Source organism: Staurois parvus, unplaced genomic scaffold, assembly GCF_062004578.1.
Source record: "Staurois parvus isolate SC_StPar_1 unplaced genomic scaffold, SC_StPar_1.0 ptg000463l, whole genome shotgun sequence".
Classification (NCBI taxonomy): domain Eukaryota; kingdom Metazoa; phylum Chordata; class Amphibia; order Anura; family Ranidae; genus Staurois; species Staurois parvus.
The window spans coordinates 1,221,049-1,241,520 of NW_028318259.1; the positions used below are offsets into that span (position 1 = coordinate 1,221,049).

The window sequence follows — 20,472 nt, forward strand, 5'->3', positions numbered from 1 at the left end:
GAACTTTTCTTTGTGCTCTAGGAGGATGCAGAACCCCTGACCTCTGTCTGGAAAGTACTGATTGACCCTGTGGCGATCTCATGCACTCTCCCAAGAAGAAAAAAAAAAAACCTCTCTAGCAATACACACCAAACTGAGCATGTGCAGAAGGGCTATGGGTTCAGTCTGTCTCATCAGCGTGGACATTTGAACATAAGGAGGATCAGAGAAGACCGGATCAAACAGCCTTTTTACACAATGCAGAGGATTAACCCCTTAGGTTCCACGGTGAGTATCACAAGCATGCTTTACTGCATCTACAGACTGTTGTGGGTTTAGTAACACTTCGAGGCTCGGTTCACACTATGGATTGCCTTTAAATCGCACAGGAACCACACCACATTCCTACGCAATTCACATGCGATTCAGTGCGGTGCAAGAAGTGAAGAAGTACATGAGCCTTTTTTTGAAGCCGCACCACAGCGGGATGTCATGGCTGTTCTGTACCATGTGATGTGGTGCCGGCACATGCTCTGCGTCTGTGACCTGCGTTTGTGATGATAACTTCGTATTGACACCAGCAGCAGATTGCAGGGGCAGTGCGATTGGAACGCAGTGGATGGTGCCTTGTCCCACACCCCATAAGTGGGACCCTAGATCAGTAATCTGTTGAGGAGAACGCAGCGTTGGATCACCTTAGTACTGCTGTACACAGCCATGTATGGATACGGGCGACTCCCAGCCATAGAGGACATGTTTATTATCACTCCTTTCTTCCTGGAAAACCCAAAAACATACAACACAGAGAAGTCATGTAAACATCCATACAATTCCACACTTTACCCTCTGGAAGATTTACCCCCTTCCTGACCAGGCCATCTTGGTGCTGCGTTACCGACAACTGCGCGGTCATGCAACGCTGCGCACAAACTAACTTTATATCATTTTTGTTCATACAAATAGAACGTTTTTTTGGTGGTTTTTTATTTTTTGTGCTATAAAATGAAAAAAAACTGAAAATTTTGAAAAAAAAAAAAAGTTGGATTACATTCTGTAAGAAAACATCCAATAAAAAAAAAAATCTAATTTCTTCATTAATTTAGGCCAATGTGTATTTTGCTATATCAGTTTGGTAAAAAAAAAATCCAAAGTATACAGCGCTTTGAAAAAGTCTTCACACCCCTTGAAATGTCCCCCATGTTGTCATGTTACAATGTATTTTATTGGGATTGGATGTGATGGACCAACACAAAGTGGTACATCATTGTGAAGTGGTTTTCAACATTTGTGACCAATCAATCTGTGAAAAGTGTGGCGGCATTTGTATTCAGCCCCCCGGAGTCAATACTTTGTAGGACCCCCTTTGGCTGCAATTCCAGCTGCAAGTCTTTTTGGGGATGTCTCTTTGCACATCTAGAGATTGACATTTCTGCCCATTCTTCTTTGCAGAATCGCTCAAGCTCTGTCAGATTGGATGGAGAACGTCTGTGAACAGCAATTTGCAGGTCTTGCCACAGATTCTCCATTGGATTTCGGTCTGGACTGTGACTGGGCCATTCTAACACATGAATATGATTTGATCTGAACCATTCCATTGTAGCTCTGGCTGGATGTTTCGGGTCATTGTCCTGCTGGAAGGTGAACCTCCGCCCCGGTCTCAAGTCTTTTGCAGATTCTTAACAGGTTTTCTTCTAAGATTGCCCTGTATTTGGTTCCATCCATTGTCCCATCATCTCTGACCAGCTTCCCTGTCCCTGCTGAAGAAAAGCATCCCCACAACATGATGCTGCCACCACCATGTTTCACAGTGGGGATGGCGTGTTCAGGGTGATGTGCAGTGTTAGTTTTCCGCCACACATAGCGTTTTGCTTTTAGGCCCAAAAGTTCCATTTTGGTCTCCTCTGACCAGAGCCCCTTCTTCCACATGTTTGCTGTGTTCCCCACATGGCTCCTCACAAACTGCAAACGGGACTTCTTATGGCTTTCTTTCACCAATGGCTTTCTTCTTGCCACTCCTCCATAAAGGCCAGATTTGTGGAATGCACGACTAATAGTTGTCCTGTGGGCAGATTCTCCCACCTGAGCTGTGGAGCTCTGCAGCTCCTCCAGTTCCCATGGGCCTCTTGGCTGCTTCTCTGATGAATGCTCTCCTTGCCCGGCCTGTCAGTTTAGGTGGACGGCCATGTCTTGTTAGGTTTGAAGCTGTGCCGTACTCTTTCCATTTTCGGATGATGGATTGAACAGTGCTCCGTGAGATGTTCAAAGCTTGGGATATTTTTTTATAACCTAATCCAGCTTTAAACTTATCCACAACTTTATCCACGACATGCCTGTTGTGTTCCTTGGCCTTCATGATGCTGTTTGTTCACTAATGTTCTCTATTAAACCTCTGAGGGCTTCACAGAACAGCTGCATTTATATTGAGATTATATGACACACAAGTGGACTCTATTTACCAATTAGGTGACTTCTGAAGGCAATTGGTTCCACTAGATTTTAGTTAGGGGTTTCAGAGTACAGGGGGCTGAATACAAATGCACGCCACACTTTTCAGATATTTATTTGTAAAAACTTTTGAAAACCATTTCTCATTTTCCTTCCACTTCACAATTATGTGCCACTTTGTGTTGGTCTATCATATCAAATCCCAATAAAGTATATTGACGTTTTTGGTTGTAACATGACAACATGGGGGACATTTCAAGGGGTATGAAGACTTTTTCAAGGCACTGTATATTGATAGGTATACTATGATGTATATATACTGGAACTTTTTATATATATATATATATATATATATACACACAGTATATACATATTAGTAATGTCGGTGATGATAAACAGGCCCTAAGTAGAAAAGTAATAAAAGGTTCTGGCCCATCATAGGGGTGTTCTGGGGTGACAACTGAACTGGTTGGATCATTTCATGGTTGGACATACCTTAGTATCATCCCTGGAAGCACAATTCTGGTCATCTGAAAAGGAAAATGAGACCTGCTCAACTATTGCAAACTTGATGTTAGAGGTCCTTCTATAAAGCAGTGGTGTGGCTCTATGGAAGAAGGAGTATTTATAAAGCATACATCTATGTGATTGTGCTGATGGGGAAATCCGTGACTTTCTTTCTATCCACCCAAGGTGGAAGGAAAGAAAATGTAATCTATGGGCTGCCTTACCTACCGCTCCATGTTCACCACCCATCTCTGTCAATCCCTCTACTGGCTTCTGCTCACCTACAGAATAACTCCTCATGCACACGGGATTTTCGATTGAGGCTGTCAATCACAGGCTGTTCCCTCTCCTGTCACCATTTTCCTATTGGTGTCAGGAAAACGTGTCAGAAGTGATTCAAGCACACGTTGATTTATTTAAAACAAACAAAAAACTTTTCAATGTATTTTCAAACCCTCAGCTTGTAAAACAATCCATTCAGTTTAAAATAGAAATGAGAGCCAAAACATTTGTGTATAGGTATAAAAAAAAAATCACAAAGACTTTTGTCCCCTTTTGCCCTCCAGAGGATTTCCCTCCTGCCTGAACAGGCCATTTTGTACGATACGACGCTGCGTTACTTTAACTGACAATTGTGCGGTCGTGCAACGCTGTACATAAAATAAATTTATGCCTTTTTTCCTTTTGGTGGTATTTGATCACCTCTGCGTTTTTTTTTTTTTTTTTTTGTTGTGCTATAAACAAAAAAAGACTGACAATTTTGAAAAAAAAAATATATTTTCTGCTATAAAACATATCCAATAAAAAACATTTAAAAATCAAGTTTCTTCATAAATTTAGACCAAAATATATTGTGCTACATATTTGTGGTAAACAAAACCCCAATAATTGTATACTGATTAGTTTGCGCAAATGTTATCACGTCTACAAACTACGGGACATACACTGGACATTTTTTTTTATACTAGTAATGGCGGCGATCAGCGACTTCTAGCTGGACTGCGATATTGTGGCGGACATTTTTACACTGACACTTTGTGGGAACCAGTGACACTAATACAGTGATCAGTGCTAAAGATATACATGAATCACTGCACTAATGACACTGGTTGGGAAGGGGTTCACATCTGGGGTGATCAAAGGGTTAAGTATGTGCTTGGTGTACACTAGGTGGTGCTTTTACTATGGGAAGTGATGGATTGTGTTCTCAGCTCTGCAGAGACACACGATCCATGACTCCCCCAGAACCATGTAAACATAGCCATAGCTCTGTTCTTCCTGACCGACAATCTGCAGGTGCCGGCGAGCAGTTGCATGCAGATCGTTTTGTGCTGTGACAGTTCACAGCCGAAGATCTCCTCTGGCGGTGCACGTGCCCCCGTGTGGCAGAAGTGCAAAGTGACGTTTCTTTACGTGATTTTTGCACAGGAATGCCACCCTGTAGCAGTAAAACTGCTATAGGGCGGAGGGAAAGTGGTTAAGTGATCACATTCCCTAAGAGTTGGGGAGGAGAAACAGCAGCAAACTGGTCTTCCCAGTGAGTGGCAGTGCAGGGGGAGGGTGTGTCAGGGCAAGTCTGATCACTGGAGGAGAGCAGGCTGAGTTCCCAGCATAGCCACGCTATGCTCTTATGCCTAGTCTGGTCAGTTTTTAAAAGTAAAGCAGAGGGACTGGCAGGAGCACCAGGGATTTCATGTAAAGGGAGCAATACAAAGAAGACAGGATAAATATAATTTTTCATAGAAGTACATGATACAGCAGGCACATATCAGGAATAGGAAATGTTGGTTTAACCAGTTCCATGCCGCCCTATAGGAGAAATACTGCTACAGGGCGGCACGGGTGCGTAAAATCACATATATACAGTCAGGTCAATATATATTTAGACACAGGCACACTTTTAGATTTGTTCAGGTATTTACCAAAACATATTCAAGCTATAGTTATATAATGGATATAGGCTGAAACGGTGCACTCTCGGGTGTAATTTGAGGGTATGTACATCCAAAATGGAGGAAGGGTTTAGGAATTACAGCTCTTAAAAGTAGCCATCCCCCCCTTTTTCAAGGGACCAAAAGTAATTGGACAAATTAATATAATAAAATGTTCATTTGTAATATTTTGTTGAGAATTCTTTACTGGCAATGACTGCCTGAAGTCTGGAACCCATGGACATGACCAAAGACTGGGTTTCCTCCTTTCTGATGCTTTGCCTGAAGTCTGGAACCCGTGGGCATGATCGACTGGGTCTCCTCCTTTCTGATGCTTTGCCTGAAGTCTGGAACCCGTGGACATGACCAAAGACTGGATTTCCTCCTTTCTGATGCTTTGCCTGAAATCTGGAACCCATGGACATTACCAAAGACTGGGTTTCCTCCTTTCTGATGCTTTGCCTGAAGTCTGAAACCCATGGACATGACCAAAGACTGGGTTTCCTCCTTTCTGATGCTTTGCCAGGCTCTAACTGCAGCGGTCTTCAGTTGGTCTTTGTAGGTCTTTCTGCCTTTAGTTTTGCATTCAGCAAGTGAAATGCATGCTCAATGGGGTTGAGATCAGGTGATTGGCTTGTCCATTGCAGACTATTCCACTTCTTTTCCTTCAGAAGCTCCTGGGTTGCTTTTGCAGAGTGTTTTGGATCATTGTCCATCTGTACTGTGAAATGCCGTCCAATCACCTTTACTGCATTTGGCTAAATCTGGGCTGACAGTATATCTGTAAACAATGCAGAATTCATCCAGCTATTTCTGTCTTCTGTCACATCATCAATAAACACCAATGACCCAGTGCCACTGGAAGCCATGCATGCCCATGCCATCACACTGCCTCCACCATGTTTTACAGATGACATTGTGTGCTTTGGATCATGAGCTGTTCCAAGCCTTCTCCACACTTTTTTCTTCCCGTCATTCTGGTACAGATTCATCTTAGTTTCATCCGTCCAAAGAATGCTTTTCCAGAACTGGTCCGGCTTTTTAGATGTTTTTTGGCAAAGTCTAATCTGGCTTTTCTGTTCTTCAGGCTTATGAATGGTTTGCACCTTGTGGTGAACCCTCTGTATTTGCTCTCGTGAAGTCTTCTCTTGATTGTAGACTTTGACAATGATACGCCCACTTCCTGGAGAGTGTCCTTCACTTGTCTGGATGTTGTAAATGGGTTTTTCTTTACCATAGACAGGATCCTGTGATCATCCACAATTGTCTTCCGTGGATGTCCATGCCTTTTTATGTTGCTGAGCTCACCCGTGCGTTCTTCTTTCCTCAGAATGTACCAAACTGATGATCTGGCCGCTCCTAATGTTGCTGCGATCTCTCTGATGGATTTGTTTTGTTTTTGAAGCCTTACAATGACCTGCTTCACTTGCATGGACATCTCCTTTGAACGCATGATGTAGGTTCACAGCTATAGATTCCAAATGTAAATACCTTAGAAACAATTCCAGACCTTTTACCTGCTTAATTGATGAAGAAATAACAATGGAGTAGCCCACACCTGGCCATGAAACAGCTTTTGATTCAATTGTCCAATTACTTTTGCTCCCTTGAAAAAGGGGGCGGATGGCTACTCTTAAGAGCTGTAATTCCTAAACCCTTCCTCCAATGTGGATGTACATACCCTCAAATTAAACCTAAGAGTGCACTTTCAGCCCATATCCATTATATAACTATAGCTTGAATATGTTTTGGTAAATTTCTGAAAAAAAACTAAAATTGTGCCTGTGCCCAAATATATATGGACCTAACTGTATATCTGATTTTGCAGTACTGGGTAGGGGGCGCGCATCATACCCGCGCCGTCATTCACAGCCTTGGCTGTCAATCACTGGGTTCCAGCCGGTGATTACTCGATGGCACCCGGTGATCACCAAATATCTCCAACACGGGAGAGACCTGTGTGTAAACAATACAGATCTCTCCCCTGTCAGCTCCTGCACACTGCTTTGTATGGCTCTGCATAGCAGACCAATACAAAGCAGCATGCTTACAGTGAAACACTCCCAGCACACAGTTAACCCTTTGATCGCCCCTCACATTAACTCCTTCCTGTCCAGTGCCATTAGTACAATGTCAGTGCTTTTTATTAGCACTTATCACTGTATTGGTGTCACTGGGGAAGTCAGTTCCCCCCAGTGTCAGAATGTGTCAGTTGCTGATCGCTGCCATTATTAGTAAAAAAAAAAAAAAAAAAATTCAGTATACATACCACCATTTGTAACGCAGCGCCGTATTGCAAAAAATGTCCTGACCAGGAAGGGGGGTAAATCCTCTGGAGGGCGAGTGGTTAAGGTTCTCTGAGGAAGCAGGCTTTGTACTGCAGAACGTGTCGGGTTATAAGAAGAATTCTGGGGATGGTTATTCCACACCTAGAGATGCTCACAGAATGATTCACTGTATGAATAGTTGATCATTACAATTAATGTAACAAGGGAGGGTGCAATACAATACTTGAGAAATATTATTATATGATAAGCTGTACATGGATTTGTAACCTCTTCACGCCGGCCGAATGCAAATGTTGGACCTCCCGGCGTCTGGGCCTAGACATTTGCGTTCTATTAAAAAAAGACATATATGCTGAGAGCGCGCACCCTGCACACTCCCAGCACACATGTCCGGTACTCACGGAAAGGTCCCAATCTCCTCTTTCGATCGGGACCTTTCCCGATCATGTGACTGCCCTGACGGCGTGTCACGGTGGTCACATGACCCTAAACCCCGCCTCCCGGTTTCTGAAACCCTTAAAGGGCCGGGAGGCGCCAGAGTGAAGGGGTTAAACTAAAGCTATTTTAAGAGACAAAAAAAATTAGACGATTTCCTAACAGAAATAATTTTTCGTTTTTCTGGCCTTACCACCACCCAACATAACCCATGCAAGTCTAGGTGGCTGCACCACAGCCATGTGCAATGCATGGGAGTGCCTCATTGCCCAGTCACTCCGGTGAGATCTTCAAATTGAAATCGCATCAAAGGAATGTGAATGTCGGTGTCTTAACACGTGCGATTCCTATAGTTCTTGTATGACTTTTTCTGATGTTTTGTTGCGATTTCACATACAGGCGTACCTCGGTTTACGAATGCTTCGATTGATGTAATTTTCGGTTTACAAATGAAAATCCATTGAAAATAATGGCTCGGTTCACGAACGGATTAATTGGTTTTCAATGCCTTTATGAAATTATTTTTTTTTTCATGTCCCTGTACAGTATTTATGCCTTTAAAGTGCACTTTATAAAGAGTTTTGAACAGATAAGTCTTTTTTTTACTTTTTTCTGACCTCCGGAACGGCTTAATTGGTTTTCAATGCATTCCTATGGGAAACCGCGTTTCGGTTTACAAATTTTTTTTTTTTTCGCAAAATCTGAACAGATTAATTGGTTTTCAATGCATTTACACATTTTTTTTTAATCATGTCCCTGTATAGTACTATGCCTTTAACCACTTCCCATCCGGCTGCTGTATATAAACAGCTGGACGGTGGCAGTCCAGGGGCGGGTTGCCATTCATAAACAGCGCCCGCCATTTTGGATTGTGCGTGCCTCCTGAGAGCGTGCAGCACCGTGATCCAATGCCCGCTGTGTCCGGAGGACACAGCAGAACACCTATCGCTGTACGGGACCTCTGTGTGAGGTCCCAATCAGTGATCACATAAATAGTAGTAAACAAGATGCCACTTGTGACATCATTGCTTACTACCTGTGAAGTCTGTGAATGATCACAGAGGTCACATGGTATAAGGCTATTCACAACAGCCTTGTACCATGTGACAAGCTGTGACCAATCACAGCTCACACAGTATTTCTCAATGGCTGCAAGAATGCAGACACAGAGAAGGAGAAATGATTGCTTTCATAGCCTTTATGGGTATAAAAGCAATTGGTGTAAAAAGGAAAAAAAAATCTTCATCACCCCCCACAAGTAGTACAGTGTCACCATGGTGACAATGTACTGCTAGGGTGACAGTATGTTAAAAAAAAAAACACATAAATAATATAAAAAATTAAAAATGTAAACAATTTTTTTTTTTATTATAATTTTTGGTTATAAACTAATTTGGGTTTTTTTCTTTTACTAAAAAGATAGCTGAATACATTTTGGCCAAGATTTATGAAGAAAGATTATTTATTTGCAAAATTTTATAAGAAAAAATTTTTTTTTTCAAGCTTTTTGGACTTTCATTTATATAGCAAAACAAATAAAAATCCCAGTGGTGAATAAATACCACAAAAATAAAGTTTTATCTGTCTCAAAAAAATGCTAAAAATGTCATATGAGTACAGTGTTGCATGACCGCGCAATTGTCATTCAAAGTGTGATAGCGCTGAAAGCTGAAAATTGGCCTGGACAGGAAAGGGTTGAAAGAGTCCGGACTGGAAGGGGTTAAACATGTCCAGTAGAAAAAAAATAAAAAAATGTAATTTTGTCATAAATTTAGGCCAAAAAGTATTCTGCTCCATGTCTTTTCTAAAAAAAAAATGAGTGTATTTGCGATCTCCTGGACAGTGATTGAGGAAGTGGGTGGAGGCAGTGGAGGGCGAAGTAGAGAGTTGAAGGTAAAGAAGAGGTGATGGTGACTGGATGAGAAGGTGTTAATGGAGCGATAAAATAGGTCTGTCTGGCAGACTAAACTAAACTAAACTTGGTTATAAACTAATTTGGGTTATTTATTTTTTTTACTAAAAAGATAACGGAATACATTTTGGCCGAGATTTATGAAGAAAGATTATTTATTTGCAAACTTTTATAAGAAAAACTTTTTTTTTTAATTTTTGGACTTTTTCTTTTATATAGCAAAAAAAAAAAAATCCCAGTGGTGAATAAATACCACCAAAATAAAGCTTTATCTGTCTAAAAAAAATGCTAAAAAATTAATTTGGGTACAGTGTTGCATGACCGCGCAATTGTCATTCAAAGTTTAATAGCGCTGAAAGCTGAAAATTGGCCTGGACAGGAAGGGGGGGGAAAGTGTCCGGACTGGAAGGGGGTGAAACTGTCCGGACTGGAAGGGGGGGAAAGCGTCCGGACTGGAAGGGGGTGAAACTGTCCGGACTGGAAGGGGGGGAAAGCGTCCGGACTGGAAGGGGGTGAAAGCGTCCGGACTGGAAGGGGGTGAAAGCGTCCGGACTGGAAGGGGGGTGAAAGCGTCCGGACTGGAAGGGGGGGAAAGCGTCCGGACTGGAAGGGGGGGTGAAAGCGTCCGGACTGGAAGGGGGGTGAAAGCGTCCGGACTGGAAGGGGGGTGAAAGCGTCCGGACTGGAAGGGGGGTGAAAGCGTCCGGACTGGAAGGGGGGTGAAAGCGTCCGGACTGGAAGGGGGGTGAAAGCGTCCGGACTGGAAGGGGGGTGAAAGCGTCCGGACTGGAAGGGGGGTGAAAGCGTCCGGACTGGAAGGGGGGTGAAAGCGTCCGGACTGGAAGGGGGGTGAAAGCGCCCGGACTGGAAGGGGGGTGAAAGCGCCCGGACTGGAAGGGGGGTGAAAGCGCCCGGACTGGAAGGGGGGTGAAAGCGTCCGGACTGGAAGGGGGGTGAAAGCGTCCGGACTGGAAGGGGGGTGAAAGCGTCCGGACTGGAAGGGGGTTGAAGCGTCCGGAGTGGAAGGGGGGGAAAGCGTCCGGACTGGAAGGGGGTTGAAGCGTCCGGAGTGGAAGGGGGGGAAAGCGTCCGGAGTGGAAGGGGGGGAAAGCGTCCGGACTGGAAGGGGGGGGAAAGCGTCCGGACTGGAAGTGGTTAAAGTGCACTTTATAGTTTTGAACAGATAAAAGACTTTTTTTTTACTTTTTTCTGACCTCCGGAACGGATTAATTGGTTTTCGGTGCATTCCTATGTGAAACCACGTTTCGGTTTCCAAATTTTTTTGCAATACAAAACATTCCAGAGAACGCATTAAATTCATAAACCGAGGTACACCTGTACATAGAATATAACGGAAATCGCACTGCAAATTGAAAGAAATCATTGAAAATTTTCACAAGTAGTAGTGAAGTCTTCAGAAATCGCACTGAAATTGCACACAAATCGCATGATTTTAAATTGCAGCAGTGTGACCGGCGACTTATGCAGGCCATACACGGGTCGAATTCTGAACTAATTTTCTTTAGAAAATCGTAAATTTCCTGCGTTTTGTAATCTGATGGCGCCACCATTGATTTAGAAATTCGTCCACCCAAGCCTTTAATTTCACCTTTCACCTTCAACCTTTCAACATGTGGTCAGGGCTCCTGTTGCTACAGAAAAAAAATTTTCGTGGCCAACTTTTTTTATACTTTTCAGGTCGCAGCTCATTTCTTTTTCAAATACATTTCTCGCACGATTCTCCCATCATTGATTAGAAATTCATTCGTTTTTCAAAAAATTAACAACATGCCCAATCACTCAAATTCAATGGTTACTCGAAAATCGTCCATTGCTGGGGCCCACTAACGGTGCGAAATTCGAAGGAAAATTCTTAGAAAGGATGTTCTAAAGAAAATTCTTTGGGATTCTATGGCCGACTTTAGCGCAGCATTTACACTCAGGCAATGAGCAGGCGACAGATTGCCTCCTCGCTGCTGGCTTTTCAGAGGGGTGGCAAGGGCTGCGGCACATGTGAATGAGCCCTTCAGAAGACGCCCGTACAGTAGTGGCAAGTAGTAAATCCTTCCCTCGAAAGGATCTTGAAGCCCACTCACCTGGAGTACCGATAGCATGTTGCAGTTGACGATGTCACTCAGCTTCTGATTAAAAAAAAAAACAGAGAAGTGACTATTAAATCATCGGAAAGATACAACCAATGGAGAAGCAGAACACAAAATGATATTTTGTCTTTCAGAATTTTTTTTAAAAATGAAAGCCTAATTGTGGGCTCTATACTCATCCCTCTGTGCCACCCGCAGCGACTTCTGCTCTTTTAGTGTCCTTCAGGCTGGTCACGTCACATACAGAGCTCTGTCCTCTTCATCCTCTGCACAACACACCCGCCATGAGCCCTGCGCAACACAAACGTCATGAGCCCTGCGCAACACACACGTCATGAGCCCTGCGCAACACACCCGCCATGAGCCCTGCGCAACACACCCGCCATGAGCCCTGCGCAACACACCCGCCATGAGCCCTGCGCAACACACACCGCCATGAGCCCTGCGCAACACACCCGCCATGAGCCCTGCGCAACACACCCGCCATGAGCCCTGCGCAACACACACGTCATGAGCCCTGCGCAACACACACGTCATGAGCCCTGCGCAACACACCCGCCATGAGCCCTGCGCAACACACCCGCCATGAGCCCTGCGCAACACACACGCCATGAGCCCTGCGCAACACACCCGCCATGAGCCCTGCGCAACACACACGTCATGAGCCCTGCGCAACACACCCGCCATGAGCCCTGCGCAACACACACCGCCATGAGCCCTGCGCAACACACACGCCATGAGCCCTGCGCAACACACCCGCCATGAGCACTGCGCAACACACACGTCATGAGCCCTGCGCAACACACACGTCATGAGCCCTGCGGAACACACCCGCCATGAGCCCTGCGCAACACACCCGCCATGAGCCCTGCGCAACACACACGCCATGAGCCCTGCGCAACACACCCGCCATGAGCCCTGCGCAACACACCCGCCATGAGCCCTGCGCAACACACCCGCCATGAGCCCTGCGCAACACACACACACGCCATGAGCCCTGCGCAACACACGCCATGAGCCCCACGCAACCCACCCGCCATGAGCCCCGCGTAACACACAAGCCACGAGCCCTGCGCAACACACAAGCCACGAGCCCTGAGCATCACACATGCCATGAGCCCTGCGCAACCCACCCGCCATGAGCCCTCCTTTTATTATTATACAGTATTTATCATTAGATCCTTTCCAGTAACAATTGCCCCCCCCGCCTCCCCAGAAACAATAGACCCCCAAACATCAATGGACCCCCGCAATATCAATGGTCCCTGCAACAAAATACCATCCTAGCAAAAGTAGAACCTCAGCAGCAACAACAGATCTATAAGCAGTCAGCAACAGACTCTCCAGCAGCCAGCAACAATAGACCCCTCCCTTAACAGTAGATCCCTTGCAGAAAGCTTCCCCCCAGCAACAATAGATCCACCAGAAACAACAGACCTCCCCAGCAGCAGAAGACCACCATACAAAAAAAAATCCCCTCCAGTAACAATAGATCCCCCAGCAGCCAGCATCAATACACCTTCCAGCACCCCTTGCTACTACATACATTCAATGCTGGAGGTGCCGGAACTGCGTTCCCCAATGTTCCCACTGAAATAAAAAAGCCCCGATTGTGTGTCCCCAGAGCTGTACAGGCTTTGAATTCTTGTGCATGAGTTGTCACTCACCTTGCCTAAATCAGGGCTGTTGAGGAATGATGTTGATCTTCTAGCAAACATCATCCCGACATTATTCACTGCAAGAGAAAGCCAGATTACTACAGGGAACCTCCAATGGAGGATGTTCAGTTCCATCTACAAATATATAAACTGACGTTTTGGTGTATCGAACCCCCGAAGTCATGTGATACATTGTAGATGTGCTGCACGGCATGGTCTGTGTTCATCAGCTTCAGCGGAGTGCAGGGGAGACAATAGGGGTCTAATAGACCCCTGATATCTCATTAAAGGGAACCTGTCACTATGGGAGGGAGATTGAGTGCCAGTCAGGGGCGAACTTACAACTAATGGGGCCCCCGGGCAATAGGGGATCATAGGGCCCCTGTGTCCTCCCCAAACTCAAAAAAGCCTGTGAAAAAGGTACCAGGGGCATCTCATGGGGCCCCCTACTGACCCCGGGCCATCGGGCAGTGCCCGAGTTTCCAAATGGTCAGTCCGCCCCTGGTGCCGGTTCACACCGATATGAATTCCATGTGGATCAGATGTGATTTGAAAATCATAGATTCGCATGTAATCTACAAAATCATTATTTCCAATGCAGCCTGTTCACATATATGCGGTGCAAATTCGATCCGGTCCAAAAAAAAGGGTCCTGTGCAAGTTTAGTGCGGATGTGGTGCGAATTTCTCCTCCTTTAATGGTTGAACTGGATGCACTTTTGTCTTTTTTCAGCCAGACTAACTATGTAAATTGCCTGCAATGGGCTAGAGTGATTTCAGGTGATATTTTGAGCCCAAGCAACAACAAAGAAAAATTCCCGGCTCAACTTACCAACCAGCCTGCGACCAACTGAATTGTCCTGTCTAACAGTTTGCTTTAAAAAAACCGGGTATGCTCCAGGGGTGGACTGACAACTCATGGGGCCCCCCGGCAATAGGGGATCATGGGGCCCCTGTGTCCTTGCCCAAACTCAAAAAAGCCTATGAAAAAGGTACCAGGGGCATCTCATGGGGCCCTCTACTGACCCCGGGCCCTTGGGCAGTGCCCGAGTTTTCAAATAGTTAGTCTGCCCCTGGTTTGCACTCCAAAGACATGCTGGTAGGTTAATTGGCTCCTGTCTAAATTGGCCCTAGTATGTGTATGTATGAATGTGAGTTAGGGACCTTAGATTGTACGCCCCTTGAGGGTCAGGGACCTTAGATTGTACGCCCCTTGAGGGTCAGGGACCTTAGATTGTATGCCCCTTGAGGGTTAGGGACCTTAGATTGTACACCCCTTGAGGGTTAGGGACCTTAGATTGTACACCCCTTGAGGGTTAGGGACCTTAGATTGTACGCCCCTTGAGGGTTAGGGACTGATGTGAATGTACAATATACAGTTGCAAGAAAAAGTATGTGAACCCCTTGGGATTACGTGGAGTTTTGCATGAATTGGGCATAAAATGTGCTCTGAACGTCATCTAAGTCACAACAATAGAAGAACACAGTCTGCTGAACATAATACTACACAAACATTAGATGTTGCCATGGTTTAATTGCACATAATATGTAAACATTCACAGTGCAGGGAGGAAAAAGTATGTGAGGCCCTAGCTTAATGACTTCTCCCAGAGCTAATTGGAGCCAGGAGTGAGCCAACCTTGACTCCAATCAGTGTGATGATATTGGATGTGTTGCTGACAGCTGTCCTGCCCTTAAAAAACACACACCTGTTTTGGGTTTACTGGTTTCAAGAAGCACTGTCTGATGTGAACCATGCCTCGCAGAAAAGAGCTCTCAGAAGACCTACGATCAAGAATTGTTGACTTGCATGAAGCTGGAAAGGGTTACAAAAGTATCTCCAAAAGCCTTGATGTTCATGTGTCCACGGTAAGACAGACTGTCTACAAATGGAGAAAGTTTAGCACTGTTGCTACTCTCCCTAGGCGTGGTCGTCCTGTAAAAATGACTGCAAGAGCACAGCGCAGAATGCTGCATGAGGTAAAGAAGAATCCCAGAGTGTCAGCTAAAGACCTACAGAAATCTCTGGCACATGCTAACATTTTTGTTGACACATCTACAATAAGGAAAACATTAAACAAGAATGGAGTACATGGGAGGACACCACGGAGGAAGCCATTGCTGTCCAAAAAGAATATTGCAGCACGTTTGAAGTTTGCAAAAGAGCACCTGGATGTTCCACAGCACTACTGGCAGAATATACTGTGGACAGATGAAACCAAGATTGAGTTGTTTGGGAAGAACACACAACACTATGTGTGGAGAAAAAAAGGCACAGCACACCAACATCAAAACCTCATCCCCACTGTAAAACATGGCGGAGGGAGCATCTTGGTTTGGGGCTGCTTTGCTGCCTCAGGGCCTGGACGGATTGTTGTCATTGATGGGAAAATGAATTCCAGAGTTTATCAAGACATTTTGCAGGAAAACGTATGACCATCTGTCCGCCAACTGAAGCTCCGCAGAGGATGGGTGATGCAACAGGACAATGACCCAAAGCATACAAGTAATTCAACAAAACAATGGCTGCAACAGCACAGAATACGCCTTCTGGAGTGGCCCAGTCAGAGTCCTGACCTCAACCCGATTGAAATGCTGTGGCATGACCTTAAGAGAGCGATTCACACCAGACATCCCAAGAATATTGCTACACTGAAACAGTTTTGTGAAGAAGAGTGGTCCAAAATGACTCCAGATCGTTGTGCAGGTCTGATCTGCAACTACAGGAAACGTTTGGTTGAGGTTATTGCTGCCAAAGGAGGGTCAACCAGTTATTAAGTCCAAAGGTTCACATACTTTTTCCTCCCTGCACTGTGAATGTTTACATGTTATGTGCAATTAAATCATGGCAACATCTAATGTTTGTGTAGTATTATGTTCAGCAGACTGTGTTCTTCTATTGTTGTGACTTAGATGACGTTCAGAGCACATTTTATGCCCAATTCATGCAAACCTCCACGTAATCCCAAGGGGTTCACATACTTTTTCTTGCAACTGTATATGTAAAGTGCTGCGTAAATTGATGGCGCTATATAAGTACCTATAATAAATAAAAATAAAATAATTTGCAAATAGACGTGTAAGCTGCAGAGCCACTTAACGGCACCCCAGTGTATTGCGGTCCTAACTCTATCAATATTGCCTCCATAGTAGGAGCACATGTATAATAATGGATAGATTGAGGGCAGGTATGCCTGGAGGGAGCCCACCCCTCCTTAAGGCTCCGTTCACACCAATGCATTTTTTTGTGCTTTTTGCAGAAACCCACTACAGTCCATTTAACATGGTTTACTATGGAACACGTTCACATCTGAGCCCTTCCATGTGCTCCTTGCCGGGAAGGCCAGTTATAGGTTAGGGCAGTTGCCGTGTCTTTGTACTGTTGATATTTGGAGCTCCCAGGTGTCCCAGGAGGTACGGTGATGACTGAAAACTCATGGGGCCCCCGGGCAATAGGGGATCATGGGGCCCCTGTGTCCTTGCCCAAACTCAAAAAAAGCCTATGAAAAAGGTACCAGGGGCATCTCATGGGGCCCCCTACTGACCCCGGGCCCTCGGGCAAATGCCCGAGTTTTCAAATGGTCAGTCCGCCCCTGGTGATGCAACATGTGCCTCCTGGAAGCATTGGAAGCTACAACCAAGGGAAGACATTTTCTCTCTCTCTTTTTTTGATTGCAACAGTTTCACTTTAAAAAAATCTTTGTAGGTAATTTAGCTTTGGGGGCTTTTGAACCCAACAGACCATTCATTGTCATAGAAGGTCCATTTGAAGTAAGGATAGCATGACTGCCCAATAAACAGGCCCTTAGCAGAAAAGTAAAAACTGTTGAAGTCCATAAGGAACGGAGACCATACAGGTGGGGGAGTGGAAGTGGTTGAACCCTTCTTCTTGCCCGTTTCAGCCCTGATACCATCCAGGCACTCCAGAGACAATCATTACCTAGAACTCCAATGTCCAGGTCCTTCAAGCCATCCTCAATCTTGGCGTAGATCTCCAGTCCTCCCGTAAAATCTGCCTGGATGATTCGGGTCTTTTGTTGAGTGTGACGCTCTGCGGACAGAAAGCACAACTGTTAGCCAAGGATTTCCCAAGGCAAAGGAAACGGAACGTCAAGAGTTTGGCATCAATAGTTTGTTTTTTCTTTTTTCATTTTTAACTCATTTTTTTTTGCCTTCCTCTGGATCTTTTTTTTTTTCTATGGTTGAACTGGATGGACTTTTGTCTTTTTTCAGCCAGACTAACTATGTAACTATCTGATAAAACTTAAAGTTGAACTAAAGGAAAATCTTTTTTAATTTTGGATAGAGCGAATGGAGGGTTATAACCCCTGGCCAGGTTTGTTTCTGCCATCTGCGTCCCATTGGGGAGATTTCCTTTTACATCCTGTCCAAAAACCAAAACAGGAATCCCTTCAAAGTGTGGGGAATCCCTGGTTGTCAGCAGATCTAGTGTCCCATTTTGACGATTTTCTGTGGACAACCCAAAATGTGGGATCTTCTTTCATTTTCACTGACAACGGGAAACGGGACAAATAGGGCGACCCTCTCCAATAGGCGTACAGAAAGCAATAAAAACCTGACAGAGGTTCTATTCCTTCTACATTCTTCGCAAAAGGAAAAAAAAAATTTGCTTTTGGGTATATTTTACGTTTGTACTTTCGGTGTTTTGTTGGCCAAACACCATTAGAATTTCTTTTTAAAAAAAAAAATGCAGAGTGAATGCAGGGTCCGGGGAGACCAGATATAGTGAATGCAGGGTCCGGGGAGACCGGATATAGTGAATGCAGGGTCTGGGGAGAGCGGATATAGTGAATGCAGGGTCCGGGGAGACCGGATATAGTGAATGCAGGGTCCGGGGAGAGCGGATATAGTGAATGCGGGGTCCGGGGAGAGCAGATATAGTGAATGCGGGGTCCGGGGAGAGCGGATATAGTGAATGCGGGGTCCGGGGAGAGCGGATATAGTAAATGCGGGGTCCGGGGAGACCGGATATAGTGAATGCGGGGTCCGGGGAGACCGGATATAGTGAATGCGGGGTCCGGGGAGACCGGATATAGTGAATGCGGGGTCCGGGGAGACCGGATATAGTGAATGCGGGGTCCGGGGAGAGCGGATATAGTGAATGCAGGGTCCATAAAGACCGGATATAGTGAATGCAGGGTCTGGGGAGAGCGGATATAGTGAATGCAGGGTCCGGGGAGACCGGATATAGTGAATGCAGGGTCTGGGGAGAGCGGATATAGTGAATGCAGGGTCTGGGCAGAGCGGATATAGTGAATGCAGGGTCCGGGGAGAGCGGATATAGTGAATGCAGGGTCCGGGGAGAGCGGATATAGTGAATGCAGGGTCCGGGGAGAGCGGATATAGTGAATGCAGGGTCCGGGGAGAGCGGATATAGTGAATGCAGGGTCCGGGGAGAGCGGATATAGTGAATGCAGGGTCCGGGGAGACCAGATATAGTGAATGCAGTGCTGAGTCTTTTCCTGACGGGTGTGGTCGCAAGGTGGAAAGCTCTGCTGAGCTCCAGGAAGGCCCAAGAAGCCTGGGGCTAAAGTGCCCTGCTCAAGCCCAGGGAGGATGGCGGATCCTGGGCCTGAGTCCAGCGGTGGGAGACCCCCGGAGGGGCCTAGTACCGGTCCTGGCTTCCCATCTGTGGAGGACCTGGGGACAGCCCCAAAGAAGGGGGAAGGATACGCAGAGTATAGAGGCCGGGTAGCTGCCCGGATAAAGACCGTGGAGAAAGAGGAGGCCAAGCTGGTCAAATTGAGCATGGAGCTCAAGAAGATGCGCTCCAGTTATAATCGGGTCTGGAGCTCAAAAAGACAGGCCATGAAGCCTGGTCTGGAGGCCTTAAAGCAGCGGGTCTCCGTCCAAGAGAAGTATGTGGCGGCCCTCAAGAGAAAGAGCGGAGTCTTGAGGGAGAAATATGCAAATGATAGCTGCTTTAAAGCAGCTAGGAACAAGTGTGTGGCGGTGGCAAGAGGCCCTGTGGACGAGGTCTCCTCCATGGAGGAGCTGTCGGATGCATCAGTGATGGGAGGTGAGCCGGTGCAGGGGCTGGCTGAGCCCGCTGCAGTGATTTCGGAAATGGCGCCGGCTGATACGGAGGACAGTGAGGCCACGTGTGAGTCGGGCTCCCTCCCCCTCGGGCAGCAGAGCACGGATTGGGGAACGCAAGTGGAGGCGGAGACCACAGGAAAGCTCAGCTTTGTCCAGGAAATGGAGCCGGCGTTGAGAAGTAATCACTTCCGTTTCGCTTCCGAGGATTCCGGAAATGAGGAAGAAAATATGCCGCGTAAGCCGGCTAAGCCAGTGAAGAAGGAACGGGCGTTTTTTGTCCCACTGAAGAGGATCCCCAGCTCCTTGGAGAGCTCCGTGTCAGTAAAAGATGGTGTGCTGATGGCCGAAGGTGTGCTGCAGGACTCTGCAAAGTCTGGTGGTGACGCACCAATGGACATCCCTGCGGGTAATATGTCTGGGGCTATACCTATAGTGCAGGCTCCTCCTGCAGTGCAGGGTTTGGGTGGTCCAGGTTCCTCTGTCCCCCTGGTGCAGGCTCCCGTTGGCTCTGCCCCCTTGAAGGCTGTGGAAGGTGTTGGGGTTGTGTCTGTCTTGTTGGGGTCCCCATCTGGTGGGCTGATTTCCCAAACCCTAGTCCCTGCGGGTCAGGCACTGCTTAGTTCCCCTGTAATTGTTTCTGAGGTACAGGTGCGGGCCTCCCAGGACTCTGCTTTGTCCAGTCCCCCTTCTGGTAGTCTGGGTCCCCAGGTTCAGGGGTCTGACCCGGTGGTCCCTGGTCCTCAGGTTCAGGCTCCTTCTGTTGCCCTGGCTGCGGTCTCCCCGGACCCTGCTCCCTCTGTTGGGAGTACCCCCACAGTTTCATCCGCTTTAAGCTACTCGGCGGTGGTTAGGGGTGGGCAGGGGCCGGCCAGGTCAATGCAAGCTAGGGCGGGCAACCTACTGACATCTGCTGCCCGCAGAAATGTCGTCCAGTTAAAATAGACAGGGCAGGGCCCCCCTTTAGGTTGGAGGGAAGTAATTGATCGTATTCTTGAGATGGGCTATAAAGCAACAGATTTTTTTGCTTTCATTGCCCCAGTCGGTACGGGCGAATACGATGTATCTTTTATGCGGCCGGAATTGCTAGATCTTTTCTGGCAAAGATATGATTCCAACTATGCCCATAGCCCGAGGTGGGTTGGTCTGTCCCCAAAAT

General features: G+C 46.3%; 1 protein-coding gene across 1 annotated transcript in view; it reads right to left on the reverse strand.

Moving 5' to 3' along the window:
• Positions 1-20,472, reverse strand: part of LOC149452808 (very-long-chain 3-oxoacyl-CoA reductase-B-like) — a 42,385-nt gene that overhangs the window by 11,090 nt on the left and 10,823 nt on the right. Inside the window, exons 4-8 of the mRNA XM_089688961.1 lie at positions 17,197-17,307; positions 13,267-13,334; positions 11,594-11,638; positions 2,920-2,954; positions 675-756 (exon numbers count right to left, since the gene is read on the reverse strand). Of these exons, the coding sequence (XP_089545087.1) occupies positions 675-756; positions 2,920-2,954; positions 11,594-11,638; positions 13,267-13,334; positions 17,197-17,307 (341 nt within the window). The remainder of the gene's footprint in view (positions 1-674; positions 757-2,919; positions 2,955-11,593; positions 11,639-13,266; positions 13,335-17,196; positions 17,308-20,472) is intronic.